Source organism: Lagopus leucura, unplaced genomic scaffold, assembly GCF_019238085.1.
Source record: "Lagopus leucura isolate 7727_CA_CO unplaced genomic scaffold, USGS_WTPT01 Super-Scaffold_100009, whole genome shotgun sequence".
In the NCBI taxonomy this organism is placed as follows: Eukaryota; Metazoa; Chordata; class Aves; order Galliformes; family Phasianidae; genus Lagopus; species Lagopus leucura.
This window is the reverse complement of record NW_024962266.1, coordinates 20,477,071-20,501,623: the sequence shown is the minus strand read 5'-3', so window position 1 is coordinate 20,501,623 and position 24,553 is coordinate 20,477,071. Positions and strand designations below refer to the sequence as shown.

At 43.3% G+C, this 24,553-nt stretch overlaps 1 protein-coding gene across 6 annotated transcripts in view; it reads right to left on the bottom strand.

The window, feature by feature from the left end:
• MAST2 (microtubule associated serine/threonine kinase 2) overlaps nt 1–24,553 on the bottom strand; it is a 187,017-nt gene that overhangs the window by 147,551 nt on the left and 14,913 nt on the right. For 4 of the 6 annotated variants that reach the window (XM_042873336.1, XM_042873337.1, XM_042873338.1 and 1 more), the window contains one exon: nt 2,297–2,444. In XM_042873336.1, coding sequence (XP_042729270.1) covers nt 2,297–2,444 — 148 coding nt within the window. Of the gene's footprint in view, nt 1–2,296; nt 2,445–16,349; nt 16,536–23,493; nt 23,521–24,553 lie in introns of those variants that run through there. The other 2 variants (XM_042873335.1, XM_042873333.1) reach the window with 2 other exon arrangements.

The window sequence follows — 24,553 nt, the reverse complement described above, 5'->3', positions numbered from 1 at the left end:
TCCGGGAGGAATCGCAGGGGGCTGTAAGGCATTTGCTGCACTCAGTAGCAGGAAGAAGCCTCCATCTTTAATCACACGTACTGCACAAACCCCCCTTTGCAGCAGGCTATTTTTCTGCAAATACTTCACCTGGCCTTAGGATTAAATACAAAGTATTACATTCATTAATTAAAGCTGCTACAATATTTGCAGAACTCAGTGTGGTTATCCACAATTCCATGTGGGGGGTGTGATTTTTCTGTTGTAATTTTGTTTACGTTATTTTTCTGTAAGAACTACAAGCAATGCACCAAGTACACATTAATGGAATGAATCACGGGGAGAGAGATGAAAAGCCCCAATGCCAGTTAGCAGACACAGCTTATTGGTACCTCACTCTCAGTCCCATTCAAAGCTGCTTACAGCTGCAGACGTGGTTTGTATGGCTTGCTCATTTTCAAGACTACATGTAAATACAACACCTACTGTTGTCTGCAGAGCTCTAGAACTACAGAAACACACATTGCTGTATTTATCTCAGTAAAGCACTAGCAAAGATACTACAGCAATTCTAGGCACGGAATTACCTAACTATTCAAAATGCTGGTGCACGAGAACTAGATTAACCTTTAATTCTCTGTAAGACACAGCTGTCAATATTCCCTTTTAGTTCCACAAAGCAGCTAGCATTTAAACAAAACAGAACCTTTTCCAGGAAATCAAGGAGCCACCAACTGCACAGCCTGAATTCAAGACAACAGATCTCCACTGAGAGGCAAACTGAACCATGCAGTTTGCATGCACAATCTTCTGTCATCTACAGTCACTATTATTTCTCTGAAATCTGTTTCTCTCATTGAAGTAGAATTGTTTTCACGATGGAGTTTGATGCTAAAGCCTTTTCCTACCATGCCTCAAATCCTATATATGTTCCCAACCTGCATTTAAAATATCTGTCTAAACATGGCAACACTGAGAACTACTGCTGATAGGTGGACAGTGGGACTGGATGATCTTGTAGGTCTTTTCCTCCAACTCGGTGATTCTATGATCTACACTTCATCTACCCAATGGAGTCAAAATAACTCTGAGGGAGCTCTTTCCTCCCTCCTGTATCAGGTTATAGCGGACTGAAAAGTCACTAAGATGCAGCAACAAGTTATGGAAGACGTTACAATTTCAGACTGAAGATTTACAGAGCATTATATCCAAACAGAAGAATACCCTCCTCATTTTCCCATTTCCTCCTGTTTGCTTTCCCTGGCATACTTCTGTTCAAGAGAAAAAAAAAAAGACCACTACTATCTTCAGCCATTGTACTCAGCCAACAGTTACGTAGTTTAACCTCAAACATCAGTGTGTTTATCTTTTTCCAGGTAAAGGAAGGAGAGAATAAGACTGGTTGTATTTTCAATTGTTTAAGTCAAGCCCACGCTGCTGCCAAAATGAAATGTTCGCTTTCTTCCTCTTCCCCTCCCACCTGAGAGTTTCCAGCACTTCTCATTCTTGCTCTAACATGCAAATACTCAAACAGTGAGCCGAATTAGAGAGGAAACGTGCTGAAAGTTAACTGCACGGAACAACAGCATATTTAGGCAGATCAGCCATTTCATTCTAGACTGACCACGCAGCTCTTTATGGTCTCATGCCAACATCACAGACTTTAATACAAGCTTTAAACTATTGTGAAATCTTCTCCCGTCCTGTGCATTAAGACTTTCAGAAAGAAAACTACTGAAATGCTGCTCTCCATTTTTTGACTCATTACCAGATTATGCTCATTGTGTGGTTCTACAGTAGAAACGAACTAAATTCTCTGACAGAACTGACAATTATGTTTAGAAGAGAAATCTTTACACAAACTGAAAAACTATCTTGGTTTTTCAAGCAGCATTCCTGTATTGAATCACAAATGTTTGCTTTAGAACACTTGGATTTAAAAAAAAGCCAACAATTTGAGCATGCTATAAAACTCAGGTTCCTCGTAAGAAACAACACAGAAAAGTAGGTAAGTTTACAGTCAGTGGTGACTTTAAAAGAGACAAGAATGTATCACTGTGTTGCCTGAAGCTCCAACTAGTCCTTTAATTTTGCACATCAAGTTTTAGCTTTTAACTTTTCACTCTGGACAACCTACAGAATTTCACTCCAAATCCACTCTTTTCCTCTCTTTTCTAAGGTTTCTTTCTGCATTTTTCTCGTATATAAAATCTTGTATGCCTTCCCAACAAGAAACCATCTCTAGTTTAAAAGAAATAACATAGGAGTATCTCTAAATTCCGATGAATTGTCACGTGGTTCCCACCAATTGCCATACCTGACAAAGAACTTGCCAAACTGCCTCTGCGCAGCTTGCAGTCATCTTGGCTCAGCTGCCGATGGAGCTTAGTTTTCCCAGCAGATGAAAAGATGTCAGGATTGCTGAGCTTCCTGCAGCGTAACGGAGCGGACTCTGTTATTGGTTCCTGTACACAGAAAACAAGAAAAAGGTTGTTAGTGACAGTTCAGGTCTCTCTTCTCTGAAAGGCACTAACTGACTACAAGAGAGACCTGATGTTTACTTAAATGTAAGCCCCCCTCTATGTGTCACCAATCTGTGCAGAACACACATCACAAGAGCCCAGTCAAAAATGGTTCCTGAACAGCTACAGCAATTATTTCCTATTACAGGGTGTAGGAAAAGAGACAAATTCTTTTCACAGCACACAGCAAACCTGCAAGCAAAACAGAAGTAGGGAACAGAAAAGCACTGAACACAACCACAGCTTTTTCCTGCTACATTCAGTGGTTCTGGAGGTGTCACAGTAACTCTCACCAAGTGCCCGAAGAACAACGACGAGCACAGCTATCATGTATGTGCCTGCAGAGATGCACTTGGGCAGCCTCCCTTCTCTGCAGCTGTGCAGTAAGCTCTGCATATCTTAATGGATTCCTCCACTTTATTACAAATGCCTCTCATTAGCTGCTTCGAGCCAAGCTTACCCATACAAAATCTTATCTGAGGCAGAGAATAAGCTGCAAGCAGTTTCCCTACGTGATACATTACTACGTAGCTTAACATAACTTTAAATCGTGTCTTCTAAATTACGTTTAAATAAGAAAAAAAGTCATCTATCATCAGTGGCTGTTAATTAAGATTTGCAGATCGCAGTCAAAAATCTATTTCTGAAGTCATTAATGCAAATCTATTCAGCCTACAATGTTATGCCTCTAACTGTCAAACGCAGACCAGGACTGCACACTCTAAAAACTTCAAGATACTTTCTGGAGAGGGAAAAAAGACCCAAAGCGGCTTTATGTGAAAAAGAAAGTGTGGATTTGAAATTGAATCATTCTTAGCCTTCCCAAACCCCATCTCTTTCTAGCACAACATAACAGTAACCTCACTGTTTGTTTGGGGAACAAGAACACACTGCTCCACGTTTGCTTTAGAGGTGCACGTTTTATAGATTGAGAGCCACTGCCCTAACACCATTTCTTCCTCTGCTTACCATTAGACATTCAGCTGCCACACCGCCTACACCAAATCAAAAATGAGACCTGGTAACAAAGTAATTCAGCTCACTTACCACCAGCTCCTCACCACCTAGCCCTATTCCTATCCTAGCCCTGGTAAACTGCTTGGAAGCTGCTTTAATGTCACCTTACAGCTCCCCACACACCACAGAGTAGACGCTTAATTTCTCATTCAGTTCTGAACCTCCCCACAGAGGCACTGAAGACCCTCATTCCCAGAAGCCAATACTTCTGCATTCACTCTACCACGTGTTTCAGCTGCACTTTGGACTAAGCAAAATGCCTTCAAACTGTGGCCCTTGCAGCCTCCCAGCACACCTCTGAGAGCAACAGAGGCCCAAGGGAGAAAGTCCTTGCTGTCAGAAAGACTATATAATTGCCAAGTATACTAAAGAAAGGGACCCCAGTCACACACTGCAGGTATATACCTCTTAAACTCATCCAGTAATAATTAAAAAAAAAAAATCCAGTGTACTGTTCTCAGTTTTCAAAATGCAGAACTAAAAAGCAGCACTTTCAAACTTCAGTTTCAAAGAGACACGCATAACTTTGTCAGAAAAACAAAGAAGAGGGAAAGTTTCAAGTCCACAATAGTTGTCTTTCATGAGACTGTAATTTATTTCACATATCCATCAAAATGCAGCTCTAGCATTGCAGTTCACAAATGAAGTATAGCAGTATTACAGTAACAGCCCTAATAAAGCCAACGGGGAAAAAAAAACCCACACAAGAAGTGCTCTTCCCATGTCCTTGTCCCAAAGCAAGATGTAATAGGCATGAAGGGCAAAGATCTTAAGCAACATCCCAAATCCATGGTAAGGACAAGTCTTTGCAGTGCTAACGCAGTTTGGTTTCCGTGCTTTCTGGTTACTAAACGGAGCAGTGGCTGAAGCATTCCTTATGTGGCACAAGCTGCCACAATTTTAAGGGCTCTACTTCTACTCTTGAGTTGCAAAAAAGATTTGCAGCTTCAGAAAAATCAGCAAACACCCAACAGAAACACTTTGCTCACAAAGCAAAGTGAAAAGGATTCCTTCAATTTCTTCTCAAAGGCAATAGAAAAAGATGCGTACGAATTTTCTTTGGCCTTGTGGCTCTTGCCAGAAGACAGAAGTCAGGCTTGAGAAGCCCTTTCCATCCTTTAAAGGGCAGGGCTCCAGGTAAGAGCATCACAGTCGTCATTTGCCAGGCTGAGATTATTCCTATCAGTTCTTTCAACAGTACACAAAGATGTTTGTTCACATAACTTGAAGCAGGAAGATACGAAGAAGAGGAAAGGATTTTCTTGAACAGTGAGGAGCCCTGCTTTCTTCACCTCAGACACTGCGCACACTTGAACAGAAACTCAGCACAGCTGTGGCACTGGAAAGGCACACAAATCTGCTGCTGCTGCCTGACATCTCTCAGTAGGGCTGCATTGTGCTCAGCAAGGAGAATCAGACATTGCAGCAGTAGCTGTAAGACCGAAGACAAGAAACCAGATGTTTCTTCTGGCACGTAAGAGCATGCAGCACAGCACAGATCCTTCACCTGCAAACAGCACAAGAATGCAGGAAGCGTGGCCATGTTGTGGCCATGCTGTGCTACTTGGTGATCAGCTTCCCTGAACCAACAGACGAAGTGCTGAATCACACAGCTGGTGAGACCCAAACAGCAGCAGGCAGATGGCAGGGCAACACACCACTGTAGGGCCTGCACTGAAGCTCTAAGGTCACACATTTGTTACGCTTACTCTGTGTTCTAATTCAGAATGTATTCTGGAAGCACATGATGTTATATGACCATTAACCTTCCTTAAAAGTAAACCTCTAGAAGAAACGAAGAACATTTAGCTTTGACTACTGAACACACAAATCCATAGGCCAAAATGCTTTACCTAGTCACAAATGAAAGGTTTTTCATGGCCAGCAAGCACAATAGCCCAGGGTGAAATGAATTCTCACAAACTGCTGAAAGAAAGAAATGAAACAGATGACAAATTTGCCAAAAATACATTAATATAACCCTGTTTTGTAAGGAAGGCAAGAAATCAGTAATGCCAATCAAGTATAACTGAAGACGATTTTTTAAGCAGTAAAAAACTGCTACCATTAAAAACAGAGAAAATCATGTACAGTTTGTCATTAAATAAGAGCCAATTGATTCAGGATTGCGTGCCAGTATCTGAAAAGCATTTTCTTCTCAGCCTTTCCCCTTTGTTTTACATAATAAATGCACACATCCTTAGCAAAACTAGCAAGGATACAGCACCCTGTGCAACAAATCCCACCATCTCCAAAGGTAAATATATAAGCTTTATTCATTACCACTGGGATGTTTTCAGAACATCAGGGAGCTGAGCATTATTGCTGCAGTGACACAGTTACACAGCACACAGCCCTAACTGATGAGTACCTCCAGCTTTTGCCTGCACTCATCCACACTTACAATGCAGATTACAGAGGAGTGACAAGAAAAACAGCTGAAAGCAAATGGAAATGCATCACAAACTGACACTGTGAGGTACACCCTCATCTCGCTCCTCCAATGGCAAGATTTTTCCCTTGTTAACTCCTCAGGAAACAACTCCAAGGCTTGCTTGATTACAACTAATGAATTGGAAGCTTCATGTCCTTTCACCAGGGAAGTTCAAGTTGTTAACTTCGGTGCCAAGTGCTCCCAGCTGCAGGAATGCATTCAAAGCCTTCTTAAAAAGCAGAAGTAAATATTTACAACTATGTGCACCATCACGCCCTTTTTGAAGATCATTAAGAGGCAGAATCATTTTGTTCCTAACACCACAGTCTGGAAGACAGAGTGATTTGTGATTCAGTTCTATCAGCCTGAACGTTCGGTGCTAACATGGCAATACGCAGCGCCATGATTCACATCACGCATTTGATCCCACACCTCAGGAGCTCCGTATGAAGGACAGTGCAGTTATGGAATTCTAGGCCTCAGGTACAATATTGGCTACATTTTCAATCTTCTTCAGAAAAAGAGCGGCACTTTCCAAAGGAAAAAATGATAGAAGGCTTAAGTTTCATTGCAGCTTCAAATAAAAGTCTCTGTTGGTCTGAGACAGAGCCCTTGAAAACCATCCCAACACAGAGGGGCACAGAGGAAAGAGACCAAACCCAACTGCTGCTGTGGGCCCTCTTTCAAATGAAGCTGCCTGCAGAGAAAGAAGGCAGTAACTCGTGAGTAAACTTGGGCACCAGCAATTCAATTACTACAGATGATGAGTAATGCAATTTTAAGGCCTAACCTTAATTTACTGAACTTATTTAAATAATACAGACTGCATAGGGGAAAAAGTTGTATATGTGCTGAAAACAGACCATGATTAATTTTAATGTGTTCTCATCACTAAGGAGGGGCATTGTTTACATCAGGAAAGAAAATGAAATACTTTTTCTGGTCTGCAAGAGTCTACGCTCCAATCTCCTGGCATCACTACTGTTGTTGCCATGAACAACCTGGAATGTTCTCACTTCTTTGCACAGATGAGAAGCACCTCAATCCACAGCAAACAGAAAAAGCACCATGCAAAGCCTTCCTGAGGAAAATCTCCCTGAAACTCAACAGCAGAGCTGCACATATGATACACGGGGGAAAAAATCATCCTTCGATTACAAGACTGTACATAAAACGACCAATAGCCTTAGAACCAAAGGAGACAGGACACTGAACTGTGGAAATGAAGTTAACCTTCAGATTCTATGATAAACATAGCAAGTACTTAATCCTTACCTTTTCTTAACAGAAATCACATAACACGTCAGGCAAAGATACTGATTCATAATTCTTATCAATACCTGCACACAGAAATTCAGTTTCCACAGTTGGACAAAAGCTCCTCCTCATCAAGTTCCACCCCAAAGAAACAAGAGCCAAATTTTGTTCCAAGGACAAGCTGAGTGTTTCTTCCCTTCTGCTTGAGAACAAAAACAACGCTCGATTGTCAGGTTGTGCACATCAACACGAGTCAAGTTCACACTGAAAGCTCACAGTCAGCAGTGTCTTCAGTGCCTGCTACATTGGCAGAGCAGTGCTGTAAACAGATTCTCCCCATCCTAAAACCAAGGATCAATGCAAGGACCAAAGAACATCCCAATAACTAATTGAATGCATAACTGAGATTTCACAGTCATGTATTTTTGCCATGGTCTCAATGCAGGTTCAGTATCAGTCACTTGACTAATCAGCAGCCTTATGCTTTGTTCTGTGTCACTGCAGCCAACCACACCTAACTGCCTGCTGTCACTGTGTTAACTATCCAGCTCCTGGGTAGGTTCTCCCCTAAAATACTGACCTTCATTTATTTATTTGCACACTTAGCATCAGTTCTGACCACTGGGTTCAAACTTATTCAAATATCACTACACCAGCTGCTTCAATAACTTATTTTGCCTTGATACTGTCAGAAAATGATTATGGTGCTTAACACGTGACAGCACATACTGACAAAAACATTACAGCAAATATTCCTGTAGAGATCATTCACGAAGATGCGTGTTCTGAAAACAAGTCACAGATCAAGTTACAAAACCTCAAACTTCCCACAGTGCACCAGTTACTTCACCACCAATGGGATCAGTGTGCTACCTGCTCCTGGAAACGTAAGCACATCATGCAATGTCTGAAAGCACTGTCTTGCTTTTACATCTCTGAAAATCCACACCAGCTAATTGGCTTCAGAAAACATTTTGTTGTTGTAACACAGCAGAAAGCACAGCAATAGCAGTAAAGCAGCAAGGTCCCAGGCAGCAGCAAGTGAGGATTTGCCCAAATGCAGCAGCAGCTACGGGCACAGAAAGAAAGGAACAAAACTGCTTACCTCCAGAAGGCCTCAAGTACGCAGGGATCTCCAGCAATCCCCCCTGCCTTCACTGCCAGCCCTTAAATGAAGGCTGGGAAGGGCTGGATCCCAGCTCCAACCCTTCCAGCTGCATTGCACGCACCTGAGCTCCCCTGGGTTGGCCCTGCCTTCCCTCCAGGTGCTCCATCACTGCTTCAGGCCCTGACTCTGCATTTCTGCTACAGTTGTCAATCTTTTTATTGTATCCATTACAGCATATACCTATGTTATGTGCATATAGCATAACAACAAGTATTTATTATGCAATTCTAATAGCAGAAACATTTTTTTCTGGAAATAAACAGTGCATTGTATTTCCACAGAAATAATGGACTCCCGTTAACACTAGAGCAATTCCATAATCTTACAAGCAAGACAGCTAGATTTTTTTTTCCAATTACTCTTGGGCTTTCAGCCTTGAGATCCCTTCCCACACTGCACTGTAATCTGTGTTTTTAACAGAACATTTGAAACTAATTTCTTAAAGACTATTAGATTTAGGGTTCACGAGACCTCAGCTTAGTTAGATAGCCTGCTGTCACACAGAAACACAGCCTAGAGAAATAGCAAAGTAGCTAATAGCAAATAGTAAAAAGCGAGCAGGTTTTAAAGCAGGTTTCAAAGGCAATAATACAGCTAATTCAATTAAATAAGGCTTAAGATGTTTTTAATACACTGAGATAGTAGAAAGCATCAATTTCCTACAGCCAAAAAGCAACACCTGTCACCATACCCAAAAAAAGTAAGAAGTAAAAATGTGTCAGTTCTCTCTATTCAGCTGAAACAGGTTTTGTAGTGACTTGCAAAAAGACACGGCATTGAGAAGCCAGGGACCCAACTTCTTCCTCCAGCAAGCAGCAGTTTGATCAGGCTTCAAACAGTACCACATCACCACAAGAAAGACACCACAGCATGACATAATCTGATGTGGAAATCAAGCAGTGTAAGACTGTACGACATAGGTGTTATTTGGTTTCTCAAAGCATACAGTCATGAATATTTCCTACACAGTCTTTCAGGCTTTTGCAGATGCCTAACCCAAGCCCTGGATCTTCTACTGCTCTGTACCAGTTCATAGTGGTGTATGATGGTAACAACAAATACTCCCACAGCAAATCCATCTCCTTCTGACAGAAGGCTTCTCCTGGCTCACTGATTTGTATGCTCCTCTCAGACAGCAAACACAGGGCACTTCTGAAGCCAGAGGCAAACCGTCAGCAATGTGAACACCTACATACTCATCATCCCTCCACTCTCACTTAGCTGTTTTAATATGCAAGACATTCGTGTGCCTAAAGCACAAGATTTGCTCTTTTTTCTTCACTAGTGACAGAAAATTTAAACCTCACGTGGCCAAGCCAAATCATCTATGCAGTGATGAAACACCTACTTATACATCGATTATAGAAACATATCATAGGTTTTTCCATTAATATTTAACTTTTAGAAACATTATGTTTTTATGGCATCAGACCAGAAAAGAGCCATACGCCCTTTGGCTCTATTTTGCTAACAAACCCATTACAGAATTGGTCACTTGACTCCATTCCCCTTTGCCTGATTTTAGATGAGCCTTTTCCTCAGTGATTTTTTTTCCCTTACTTCTGGACATCAGTAGAAGCACACAGGTGAATTCAGACCAAGCAATACGTTACCAGCAGCTGCCACTGCTGCCTGACCAACACACAAAAATGCAAAACCCAGACTAACGAAGGCACTGAACAGGAGTAGCTGTGGCATCAACACAAATCTGGAGAAGGCAGTGAGGCATACCTACAGAACCGAAAGGGTTTGCTCTTTACCTTCTGTTCTTGCTTCCTCAGGAAAATGAAAAGAAAACAGAATCACGTACATCACAGGGAGCAGTTCCTTCTTCACCTGCGATGCTCTGGCATCTTTGCTACCTTTTTGGTGCTTTTTTTTAAACCAAGGAAGAAAAGGATCAGTACAAGAAATTAAACTCCAAGCTAAATTAAGAATGCCTGTCAATCAAACACAGAAAGCAGATGCACTCTGGATCACCGTATCAGAAGCTAAATGGGCCAGAACTTGGTACCTTCTCAGAAAAACAAAATTGTTCTGCCTTCTTACTGAAATTAGAAAAAGAGCTATAAGATGGCAAAGAAAGGAAGAAGGGGAGAGGAAGTCTGAGGTCTAGAAGCAGCAGCTCTGAATTTTTAATGGTAAGTCATAGTGACAGCTCATGATTTGATAGTCTTCAGCAATGTCTTCCACAAGTATTTTCTTTAGCTCCTTTGATGAAACAGACACAGGACAGAGCTGTCTTATAATCAGCCCTAAATAGCAGGAAGACCCCAAAATATGAGGCTGGGAGGATCTCAGATGGTTTCTGATCTCCCAGAACTCAGCGGAAGTCCTCCCCTCTATTGATAAGATGGAGCAAAAATGTAGATGAAACATATTAGGCTATTTTTAATCTATATTTGCCTTTAAGGAATTTCTAATTTGAATACTAAAACCTGCATTCTCATGATAGGTCCATTTGGTTGTTTACCCAAATTCTGAGGAAAAAAACAGAACTTTCACCTTCTTAAATTTCATCCCAGTTTCTGTGCTTTGACACAAAGGCAGAATGCAGAGCATTGTGAGCTGTTAACCGCAGGGCCCACGCTGACAGCACAACAGCAGCTGCAGCAGAGCTCTCAGCAGCAGCCCGAGAAACAGAAGGGTACAGAAAGCTCAGAAGCAAAGCACCAACCATCCCCAGAAAGTTGCTTCTTCACCTATCATGCAAAAGGAACGACTCACAGCAGATATAACCAATGAATCCCAAACTGACAGGCAGTGTATACAGAGCTCATCACAACAGAGGTATTGCCTTCAATAGCCCTGAAGATACCTAGATGGAAAAGAAAAAAAGAGAGCAAGAACACTTACTACATTTGAAGCATCATTTCTGAGTAAGACAAAAAAGAAAGATGTCTTCAATTTTCAGGCTTGCCCCACAACAAGGAAAGCATGGTAACAGCTCATCTGCAGCTGTGGAGGCAAAACAAATCTGAGTAGGACTCGGAGTTTGGCCAGTTTCTTTCTCCCTGCTGGTTACTGACTGCTTTCCAAAAAAATGAACAGGATGAGAAGACAGTGGAAAAGATACTTTGCTGTTCCCTAAAAGACAACATGAAAGCGGTAGAGAAGCTTTCTAACTTAATGTTTAAAAGTAGTCTTGGAATGATTTGTGCAAGTTCCTGAAAACAGGCATTAGAAATATCCACGTAGACATTACAAAACTGTCTCCCATATGATACACCCAGCTGTGGCAATGCAATCCCTGGAAATGTAAGAAGACAGATATCAAACAGTTGAGAAGTAACTTGTCTGTGAGCACTGGATATTGGAGGCTGCCAGCGGAATGTTGCCCACTTTTGGTGCACCCACTCCAAGAACAACTGGGGGAAAAGTGCAAAGAGCTTAAAGCAAAGGAACTCATCGTCTTCTGTTCCATCTGAAGCCAGATTTTACATTTCAAATAGTTAATACATGGAAAATATGTCAGATAATAGAGTTTTTAATGCCTATGCTAGCACAGGCATATTTCCACAGCTGAAAGTTGGATGTCAGACAAAACAAGCTTTGAAATAAGATGTGGTTTAGTTTCCTAACTGCAGGAATAATTAAACATTGGCAGAACTTTCTAGAAGAGGTGACAGATACACCATGATCTAAGCTTAAGATAAGATCAATTTCTAAGTTGTTTTAATTTCTCTCTCAGGAAAGCTGCACAGCCCAAGCAAATGGAGGAATCACAACTGATGGCCACAACAACCCACTGTGGCTGCAGGACCTACACAACTACAGTTGCAAAGACAGGAAGAGAAAGGAATACTTCTGCTACACCCTAAAAGTGTGTAGCACTACAGTTCCAAATGACCGTAACATTGAAAGTGTGCAGGCTGAGGAACAGGTAAGGTCTCAACCTCTTTAGCCACCCCAACATGTACAGCTGGAGACAGACAACTGTGCCACAGGAAGGAGCATGGTGATATCAAACTAAACAGGACGGAAGAGGTTTTCCACCTTACTCTATATTCTGTATATAGCTTACCTGCTGGCTTCAACTGAACATCTCCCATACAACAAACACACGTAGCAGAAGAGTCCTGACTGTTAGAACATTTCAGCCCAACTCCTGGTCAGCAGCAGCCGAGTTAAGCTTTATACAAAAATCAGGGTTCCACCCAGAACGCTGCCTCTACAACTTGCAGTCCCTCAGCCAATTAATTTCAGTTCAGTTTTCCTCAGTAATCTTAACCATATTCCCCATACAGTACCTGAACTCCGAATGTTTTCTCCATCCATAATTTCCAGAGGCAAAACAGTGGTTTTGCTCACTGCCTTTTGCAAGAAGGCCCACCTCTTTTTAAGTCTGATTAACTCAATACTAATGGAAACACTCAGCTGCTGCTTGCTACCCGCCCTCTCCATACCAAACGTGGTCTCGTGTACCTTCATCAGAAGCTCCTTGAGTCGTGTCTTCTGAACATTAAATATTCCTCTCTAAGAGAACTTTGACCCTTGACTTCTACCTGAAGTAGAAAACAATCATAAAAGCAACTCTGCCAAGCACTATATTGCATGCAGGATCTCTCATGGCAAATATCACAAAGTATCAAACTATGGAAGCCTGGTATAGAAACAATTTAACGCTTATAATGTTTAAATACTTATTAAATACCATTTAATGCCATGGATGAGGGCAACTGTCATCCATCTCAACCATCGTTAACTTTCACCTCAACTCCATCTTTCTCCTTCAGTGCAGTTGGCAAATACATGAGGATGAAGTTGATCCTTTACAGAAATCCAGGTGGGCTGTGTTTGACAAAGACGCCACCAGGCAATGATACCTAACTGCCATGGGATGAGAAGCACAACTCAATTACTAATTGGCTGATTACCAGATAGGAAATAAGAGGTTGGAGCAAACGGCCTTTCCATAAAAAAGGAGGATTGTTAGCAGAACCCCGCAAGGATCTGTTCTGGGATCAATACCTTCAATACTGTAAAGGAAGACGTAGCAAAGAAGTGTAACATTTACAGCACAGTTTACTCAGTTTTCCAAGGTTGCAGAAGTGATGGCCAAGGATCTGAAGTCAACCTTAACGATAGTTCTTAAGTATCATGATGTAAAACAGCAGATAAGATTAGATGTAGATCAGTGCAGCTATGCAGATGTAATAAAAAAAAAAAGCACCTGAATTCATATACACAATTATGAACTCTGAACTTAAAAGAGTAAAGAATGAAACGTAACAAACCCCAACTCTGTTCCTCTAATCCCTGCATCACTGTCTCTAAGAAGAGCTGTAAAAGATGCAAAATAACCAGTAAGGACAATGGAAAGAAGAGAGTCACTTCTTGCAAAACCTCCTCAGCATGTCACACGAGTGATAGATCGGTAAATAAGAGTTATCAGTGCATAAGCAAAACAGAAGAACGTAGATTCTCTTTTTCACCGCTTCTTCCAGCGGTGAAACTACACAAGGATGAAACAAAGGGGTGGGAAATTGAAAAACAAACAAGAGGAGGAGATTTTTCCACTCAGGTCGTGCTTATGCCATACAACACTCAGCTGCAGGATGTTGCGGACACTACAAGTACACACGGCTTCAAACACCGATTGGAGAAACTCACAGAAGAAAAAACCCACTGGGGGCACTAAAAACAAATCTCACCTCTAGTCCCGGAAATCTGAGAGCCACAAATTGCTGGAGGCTGGGAAAGGTATTTCCTCAATACACACTGTGCTCTTCTCTAAGCATCTGCTTTTGGCAGCTCAGAAAGACAGGTTAGCGGGCTCTGTAATGTGACCGAGTACGGCCAGCACAGCATTCATAAGTGAGTCAAAAAGAAAAAAGGGAAAACGTTAACTGTGCGTACGGGGCGGATCTATAAGCACAGCACATTAAAGGATCGGCTGTTGAAAGGCCCAGAAGGTCAGCGCAGCGATTAACTACCATGGTCACAGTCTGATAAGTACTTTTTCCAACGCTGAGAGTAGCTTAGTCTTTCCCAACCATAAACGTGTGAAACTGCATGGTGAACACGCAGCAAAACCTGCCTTCGCCGCCAGCAGCTCCCTGCAGCCACGTGCACTGCTGTGGGCCTGGGACACAACGGCTGCTTGGAAGTGGTCCCAAAGGAAAGCTTTGTCTAGTTGCACCGATGGAAATAAAACATCGCTATCTTTTGCATCTCGGAAGGTCTTTCCAGCACCCTCTGCACCAGCAACTCCTGACCTTTACATACTGAGCTGCTGAGATTAAAGACAGACTCTGCGAGAAGGCTTCTTTGACCTGTTTATTGATGTTGCTCAACACATCCATTTATTGCAAGTTGCTCAGTGCATTTACAGAACCTCTACCACTTCAAATAGAATAAATAAGGGGAGAAAAGATGAGAGGGCATCCTCTAGAGTTTGCGGGGTTCTTGCACAGGCTGGTTTCCAAATGGTACCTCCCATCACACCAGCTATCTGCCAGAACAGCAATCTGTTCCTACAAGTCAAATCAGCCCTCAGTCAGAGCACCTGAGCTAAGAGCATACTGCCAGTTTCTCCCTTCAATAAGTTTGTGTGTCTCAAACACTGGCACTTCTGAATTTGCAGCCTTTCCTGTTTCACATTAATGCCGTTCTGATGAAGCCTCCTGAGCATTCCACACAACACGATGCAGTGCACTCTGCATACAGTTTATAAACACTCCGAGTCAACTTCCATGTCAATATCACACCCAGGGTCACAACAATACAGCAAACACCTTGCTGTTGTGTACAGCAGTTCCATCAACCGTTATACAACTGGAGCAGAAGGCTGTCACCTCTTCAGTTTTTACTTATTCCTTTTGTTGGTTGCTCCCAGAGCCCAGTCTGAGAAGAGCCTATATTCAAAAGGCACCCACTAGTCAAAGCTGAAATACCAGCCTGCTATAATTGAAGGCAGCATTTGGTTTTTAAGAATCCTAACAGTTTTTTTTCTTCTGCAACATCAGGACTGATTCTGAGCATGGCAAACTGTGTTCCATCACTGGGGCTTCCAGAGCAGCCTGCCATGGGCACAGCCCTGCAGTAAGCAGAGTCCTGCCAAGCAGCTACATCTGGGGGAGGAAGGCTCACAACTGAACAACTGACAAATGGGGCTTTCAAACACAACTGTAGAGGTATTCCTGTTTCAGCCTGGAGCTACATCTGCCATAACAATGTAAATTTAAGACTCCTCCTCCACCAAAGGTGTCCAAGAATAGGCCTTCATCTTGCTCCAAAAAAAAAAAAAAAAAAGGCGAAATAAAGCAACGAAGGAATTTTTACTTTTGTGTTAATTTCTTCATCAGTTGCCAACTACATTTTTCAACTGATAAATCTCACCTTTATTTCTCTCCCCTTTAAAACCAGGAACATCAAAACGTGTCCAAAGCAATGTTCAAGCTCTGCTGGGTCTCTCATCCCCAAAACCTTAAATAGGGAACTGACATTTTTTGGTGGGGGTGAAACCTATGACAGTGCGTGTACTGACCTATGATTCTGTGTAAATGTTCTCATTTTTCTCTACCTGTATTAATTCGTGTTAAAAATAAAGACGTTAAATGACAGACACGCACGAAAAAACCGCATCATCACTGAAGAGATGATCAGAAGCAACCGACAGGAGGTGCCGAGGAAGTACCTATCACCGATACAGCAGCCGGCACAGCACAGCGCCCAGCCGAGCTGTCAGCACAGCCTCACCTCGCCCTGCCAACCGCCCCCCGCACCGCTCGCCCACCCAGCCCCAATTCCGACCCGGGCTCCACCCTCCCGTCCCGCGGACGTCCACCGCAGCGCGACGAGGACGCCGGCGGGGCTCCCCGCAGGCAGCACGGAGCCCCCGCTCCCGGCCGGCCCCTCACCCCGCGGCAGCCGCGGCGCCGGAGGGCGGCAGCACCAAGCGGGGCGGCCGTCGGCACGGCGACGGCCCGGCACCCGGCAGCCCCCCGCCCGGCCCCGCCGCCGGCTTTACCCTCTCCGGCGCCTCCCGGCCGGGCGCCCCCGCGGCCCTGGCGTCCTCGGGCTCCTTCCTGCCGCCGCCCCCCGGCAGGCCGGCTCTCCGCTCCGCCGCGCTGGCGGCCACCGCCCGCCCGGCTTCTCTCCGCGGCGGAGGCGGCGGCGGCGCCGCTTTGTCCCCCCGGGAGCGGCCCTTCCTCATCTCGGCGGCGGCTCCTCGGCTCAGCGGCGCGACCGGGGCTCCCGCGGCTCGGAGCCGGCCATGGACTCACGGAGAGCCGGGGCGGCGCCACCGGCGCCGCCGCCACCACCGCCGCCACCTGCGCGCGGGGCGGAGGGACATGCCCGCCCGCCGCCGCCCGCCTGTCAGAGAGCGCGGGCGCTGCGGCCGCCGCGGCGCCGCCCCCTCATCCGCTCGCCCGCCCTCCCGCCGGCCGCTGCTATCGCGAGAGTGGCGGCCTCGCGACGGGAACAGGCGCGAGACTTGAGAAGGGCGAAAGGGGAGAGCGCGAGACTTGGCACGAGGGGCGGGCGGGAAGGCGCGAGGCCGGGGGAGCGCCGGCGGGCGCGGCAGGCGATGGCATCGCTCGCCTAAGTCGGGCCGTGGTCTGTAGACGCAGCACCACCGCCACGGGAGCACGGGGCTGCGAGCCTGCCTTCTGCACTCCAGCATTTAGAGTGAGATGGCGGCAGGGAGCAGACAGCTCATCATCTCAGCAGCGAACACAAGCGTGCAGAGATTCATTACGTGCAGCAGCCATCAGTGCCTGTCATCACATCGCGTTTCGTCTCAATAATTCACACCCGTTCTGTATTCTTGCCTTTACAGGTTATTTCCCCAGGGTGTAAGTTAGCACTTTCTGCACTGTGCTTCACAAAAGCAACTTCAAAATCATCCCCTTTCTCTTCCCTTTCATATTAAGCAGTCGGCATCCTCACACTGCTGGGAAACAACCACCCTACATCAAGAAGCCATCTGGGCTCTCATTTTGCTTGGGAGGTTTGTGGTCACTTTGCTTCAGACTCCTTATTTCTCAGCTTCATCCCTGGGGAGCGCTTTGGACTCAAGATGCCTTTCCAAGATTTTGGAAACAAAAGGAAATGAGCGCTTTTTCGTGCTGAATGAATAGGAAAAAAACGTTCATACTGCTTCTCTTCTATTTTTCCTATTTAAACTCCAGATCCACAAACCAACCCGACTGCCTGACTTCTCCATTGGAGCCATTTCCTGAGCCTTTTTTCTCAACTGAGCGTAACTGTGAGAGGCTTAGCCTAGAATAAGGGTGAATGAGGCAGAGCCACACCTGTGCTCAAAGCCTTGTCTCCAGAGATGCTCCATAATGCTTAAAAAAAATAGAAGAGTAATTAATACATATTTCTGAAGGGGCTGATTCTTCACATTACCAAGGCTGACTGACAGCACAAAAGCAAGGGATCACAGAGAGCCTACAGGGCACACTTACAGATACTCAGCTAGTAATTAATTCTGTTTCTCTTTGCTGTTCCAGATACTAAATTTCCCTGGCTTCCACCTTCCTTTTTCTCCGCATTAAGATGTCTAAACATGCCTTTCCAATCCAGAAGTTAGATAGAATTGCATTATCCAGGAAGCATTCCCTTCACTCAGTATTTCTGTTCTGTGTGAGATGGAGGAAATGGCTGTAGCTGCTCTGCACCTTAAACCGTCACACACCTTGTGATAGTGATACGGCATTCACAGAGAGATCCTTACACTGCAATACCAATGCTTGGCAGTGGCAGTAAGACAGCACAGTACTTTGGGATATGCTGTATATAGCTGCATAGAATGTCAGTAATGACAAGTAATTATGTACGCTACACGTCGTTAAGATGACTCCCGTCTGGTTTTCTAACCACCTCTGTAACATTCTTTTTTCAAGATTCACTTAAAAGCAGCAGGATACAACTGAAGAAAATGAGGTAAGCACAGGCCCACCTCAGTCCTGTCAAGGTTTGGCAATATGGCCACCACACCAGACAGCTCAGTGTTACCAGCTAACTTGCTTACGGTGCACTTCACCCCACTGTCTGTGCCACCAGCAAAGATGTTAAGCAGTGCTGGTCCCAGCATCAATCCCTGCATCACTACTCATCACTGGTCTCCACCTGGACACTGAGCCACTGACCACAACTGTGTGAGCACAGCCATCCAGGCCATTCCTTATCCACTGAGCTGCTCATCCATCAGATCCACGTCTCTTCCACTTACAGACAAGGATATCATGTGGGACGGTGTCAAATACTTTGCTGAAGTCCAAGTAGATGATGTCAGTTGCTCTCCCCCTACCCACCAATCATCATAGCAGGGCACCAAATTTGTAAGGCACGATTTGCCCTTAGTGAAGACATGCTGGCTCTCCTCATACACCTCTTTTTTTTCCAGTTGTGAACAAACCAAGAAATAAGGGTAAAAAAGGAGTTACATAAACTGCAGGAGGAGTAAGATTTGCTAGGAAAGGTTTAACTAAGACTAATCAAATAATCTTTATAGAATGATGCATCACTTCTTGAGCAAAAAGCAAGACACCAATCCCAGCTCTGCCAGGCTACCTAAGCAATGGTAAGACAAATGGTAAGAAAGACAAGGTTTTCCAAAACAATGCAGGAGAATTTTTAAATCTGAGGCTTTGACACAACACAAGCCAGATTTACTAATGATCTGAATCTAGTGAGGTGTGCTATTTGAGAAGTCCTATATTAGGCATTTGTGTAATTAATAAAAACACTCCCAGTTACAGGAGAACACCTATTATAGAAAAGATATACACGTTTCAGGGCACAAGTTAATCACTGAATTCAGAAAGGTTAGGAAGGAATTTCTTAAAGGCTTATCACTCAGTAAGAGTACGCTGTACAGATTTTGTGCGTTCACTGGAAACCAAGAGCATTACTCTGTCCCCAGTACTGACATATGGAGTAAACAAACTGACAACCAGGTCCAGGATGGCAATTTCAAGATCTGTATCTAACAGAAGACCAGTCATAAGAGGATATGATTTCTTTTCCAATTGTTATTTTCCTTCATTATATACTGTGAAGAACATCTATACTTGTTTGCAGTGATGCAATTTGTCATTAGTGACAGCTTTGTTCTGTTGCATCTTGTTCTAGATACCATTTTACATCTGATATAGAGTAGAAGATGTAAATATACAAATATATACAATGAGTTAAAAGCTCATTAATTTTAGTTAAAAGCTAAATCAAGAGATTTAGCTACTGCACTAAGCCCTCTCTAAGTTAACAGCATTTCTTAGCAACAAAAACTCATCAAACACATCATAGCTTTAAAGAGACAGAAAGAGATCAGTGAATATGCTGCCTTCACAGACAGCTTGGACTTGATTTTACAGCAATTGCCACAGTTGAGCTGTTTTCTCTAGGGCTAACAGAATACCAATTACATGTGTATAAACATGCATATTTTGTGTATTTCTAAAAGGTTCAGAAAGAGAAGCATGTGGGGGACAGAGATGCTGGCCAGCAGGAGCAGCATCAGATTCTAACTGCTGTCACCCTCTTTGGGCATCCAAACAAAGATGAGTTTTAAGGGGGGCCAGGGGAGAATTACACATAATTTCACTGCTACTTAAGGAAATAACCTTGCAGATATGAGATGCCATACACAGGAAAGCAAGCCACTGAAATCCAGCAGGTGTGCAGTGGAAGCTTGAATTGCAACACTTCTAGAGACCTAACCTGTCTCTACTGAAAGAGAAGAGATAAAAAGGGTGTCCATAAACTGCAAAGGGATTGGAAAAGAAAGGTTTTGAGCGATACACCAGAGAGAGGTGCCATTCGAGAGATGCAGAGAGAAGTGCAAATGTAAAGAAAGGCATTGGGAAAAAATACCTTCTCCAAGAGTGCTGTGGTCAGTTTTCTAAGGACAGATGCACAGGGCAATGAGTAAAGCTTTCTAGAACTAATAAGTCATGCATGGGAGTCATTCCTCACAGAAATCTGCAGAAACACCCCACTGACCTCAACCGTGTCCTACTTAAAACTCATCCCTGCTCTGATGTTAACAGGAAAAGCTCAGCAGTGATTAATCCTGTGGTTTCCTGTCACTGCCTTTTAACATGCTGACCAGTATGATCTCACTGTTACCTTGTGTTTGCACTGTTTCCTTTGTAGACCTGTTGGCTCTACGTTTTGATTACAAGGTGTTCAATGTACCAATCAAGAAAAAAACAGAACAGTAACACAATGGGGCTTAGAGGCTGGCAGTTCCACCAAAAGTACTGAAGTACTGCCAGTCCTACCCACCACTATTTGTCTCCCTCACAGTGATATACCGCCCTTTTCCTCGCAGCAACAAACTGTTTCCACAGCTGCGCTATAAAGTGGACTGGGAAATTGATTTGGCTAGCAGCACTGGAGGCAGGGTAATTGCTACATTTCTATTGCTGGATCAGTTCCCCACCTGGTTGGGAGCACAACCCCACTGGGCTGTGCCAGCACAGTGCCCAGAAAGGAGCAGTAAAGAACGAAGGCACAAAATGGGGCTGTGGGATGTGGCCACCCATAATCCAGCACTGGCACCAAACATTTCACAACACCACGCCGCTGCTTTACAGGGCCAGCCAGCATTACCTCTTCACAATAATAAAAGCACCTACAATTAAGACTAAATTAAAAAATATTCCCCTAAAAATAAATTCACCATACAAGTAGCTGTAGAAAATTCAGTCCAATATTAACATTCTAAATCAGGGACAGCACTGCAATTGGTTACTTCTGGAGCATTGGCCAAACTGGACTGCGTTTTCTTTGTCACTTGGGAGAGATCACAGCACAGCACACAGTCAGTCAGTAGCTATCCAAGCCGGAGATTGTTCTTTGGAACAAAAGAATAAAGAGATGTAAAAAGCTGCAACAACTGCTTGTGGATCCAGGAACCCCACGGTAACAGGCCAACAGAACGTGAAAGGCAAATGAAAGAGTAAAGCAAAGGAAGAGCATTCAGTTATGCTTTCAAGAGGTTCTTTCAACTTAGCAATAAGCTAAAATAAGTAGGTTTTTGTCCCCTTCCATTCTGAAAAAAAAACTAACGTAAGGGCTTGATGTAACATTTTTACAGTGATAATTTTGTTGTTTGGGTTGTGAGTGTTTTTTAAACACACTATGCATTAAAACCTGTGGGTTTGCTTTTTGTTTTTGTTTTTCCACTGACTCATTCTCCTGGTTATATAAAAGTACTGCTGATTTTGTCATTCCTGTGCTCTTTTGGGGAACTTGCACAGCAACATTCATGTACTCGAAATAAAGCAAGTAAGCTTGACTTCATGCTGTGCTATATTTCTTACACAAACAAAATTAAAGGAAAAACACTGGCCCTGCTGAAATGAACAGAAACAAGTTGCACCTTAAATTTGGTAGCATTAAGATTTGATCTCAGCCTTTTTTTTTTTTTTCCTGGAGCCAGGAGTGCCAGACTGAGTCCATCTGGAGCCTCTCCTCTGGCATTCAGCTTGACTTGAGACAGGATGCGTTCAGCAGACTGGTGGATATGAACCCATGGTTCTGAAGTCTAACAAAATAAAAGTCAAGATATATTCTTCACTAGTTGGCAAATAATATGGCACTTAATGCAACATGAAGTGCAGTTCTGCAAAGGAGCTTCAGGAATGACACGAAGTTAGGAAACAACCTGTGTTCTTCATTGCATTTCCTGCTAGTTAACAAGAAAAACACTTCCAAGTTTGCAGACTCCCACTGAGATGTGAGGAAGCAGCAGATTAATTTCATTAGCACGCATCACCATATGTAATAAAGCTACAATAGGCCAAATGCTCCAATTTACACTCGTGAAACTCCATCTCTCTCCAGCCACAGTGTTGTTACACCTTCGTGAAGCCAAGGAGGGAAACAGATCTGGCAGCTGTCACAGGGAAGAAGTACAAACAATTTTTCCCTTCAGCACTACAGTTTTGTAGAGTTAACAAAAATATAAAACCATGAAAGCTTACTTCACTCATTAAAGAGCTCTGACTCACTCAAAAGGGATCACTGTGTTGAGTCAGAAGATGTCAGTTTGACATGGATACTAACTCAATGGCCAGAAGCTGTGAAGTTAGCAACTAGCTAGAGTTCCTCTGTTTCTTTTCCTTTTTTTTCCCTCATTACCCAATGGTGGCTCTTGCAGGAGGAATTTATGCAGGCAAGCTGAGAGCTCACATGGCTGTGCCTGTGATTTTGGAATGGATACATCCTTCTGCTGGCCATTATCAGATCATCAGATGATAATGTGATAATGATAATTTAATGTAACAGCACCAGAATTACTGTCTGTGGCTACCTTTAGCATCATGCATGCTTTAACGCTGTATAAAAACTTTGAGAAGATCAGTATAAGTTCATAAGGCAATGATATTAAGGTTAAAATTAAATAGTAACAGGACTTTTATAAGTACAAGAATATTAGTGAGTGCTTGAAAATAAGTTCAGCATTAACAAATGAAGATAATAATCCATTCAAGTACGGAAAGCAATAAGAAACATTCTATGATAAATTTCTCCATACATGACTCACAGTCTTATACTGAGCCTTTTTCTTACTCAGAATAAGAAAAAAAAGGATCAAGATGATGTATGGCTGAGATCTCTAGAAGCTCCTGTGCCCGAGTCTGCTTACATCTATTGTTAACCAAAGCCAAGTCTGAGAAATCACAAATATATGACAATTTTCCTTCCTGCTGCTAGAAATTCTGCCTAATCTCCCAGCAAGTGGTCCCATTTGGCTCATATTCAAAGCTTGAAAAAGATCCCAGTCTCCTATAGCTTAATATAATTTGTATGTCAGTTCCACAAACAGAGGCATTACAAGAAACCTCCTGGCTGCTAACACCTTTACAAGCATGAATACATTTCATACAGAGCAAGCAGTAAGGAGCAGAACGTGCTTTTCACCAGGCTGGCTAGCACAGCTACTCATCCTCAGGTTGAAACAGAATGTTGATATGGCACAGTGGTCTTTGGTACAAATACACTGATTTCAGTACCAAGCAGTATGCACAAGTCCTTTAGGTTACAAATCAGCAAGGAGCCCCATTAATTTCAACCAGCACAAGATCAAGCCACATGAAGCGAAGGCACAGGCAGTAAGGTATTACATTTACTTCAATTTCTCCTATACTTACGTCTCTTTGCATTTGTCTTATTTAGATTCATTCTGGAAAATGGAAAACACTGGGATTTCAACTGATCTGAAAATCAGTTTTAAAGGCAGCAGCACTTTTGCCTCAAGGAAGGCTCCAACCAGAGTAGGAATTGGTGCTTACAGCTCAGCAGAGATCATTATCTCACTGTGAGTTTGCTCAGTGAGATCCATTCCACACTTCCACTGTGCCAATGTTTGCTTTATTCAAGCAAAAAAGGTTCGTAATTACTGACCCACAGTTACTACTTGACAAACCACTGTTGTGTTTTAAAACAGAAACAAGAGATGCTATTTTCCATTTGCACCTAAATAATTGCAAGGTAATCAGTGGTGTGTGGCTAGTTAGGGAGCTCGGTAAGATTTAACCTATCAAAGTAAGTGCACCTATTTGTAATCACCACATCTGCCTCCTGTGATGGTTCATGTTCAGATGCAGAATCCCCTCTGCAGAAAGCACACCCTGTAAGGAAATCCAGTCTGCAGCTGCTGTCAGTGGTTCACACAACAGTTTTTCCTTGTGCTTGAGACACCCATTGGGAAGCACAAATACGGCAGGTAGAGCAAGAAGGGCAAACAGCAGCTGGTTGAAAAAGGAATCTTCTGGACAAAGAGCAAAGGCCTGAGAATCAGGAGACCAATTCTCTTTCAGGGGCTGCAGTAAAATTACTGAGCAAACTGATGTATTTTCAGTTAAGATTAAGCCAGTCAGGCTGAAATACGAAGTGTCATTTTTAATGTCTGTAATTCAGTGAAATCTGTGATAAGAGCCCAATTGAGCTGTGGTAGAAATGAATCTAATAATTATAGCAAAAGGAATCATTGTAAAAATCAGGCAGGGGATGGGAGGTAGTTGTATTTGGTACACTGGAGAGCTGTTGTTTTTCTAATTCCAGTTTATGTACTTTCCTGGTCATTATGTCCACATTTGCAAGCAATAAAAGGGCATTATGTGCTGGTCACTCCATCTGCTTTTGAGATAAATCTATGTTAGCATTTCAAAGGGTCAAGGAACTCTGCAGGGCAAACAAATTCTGGAGTGC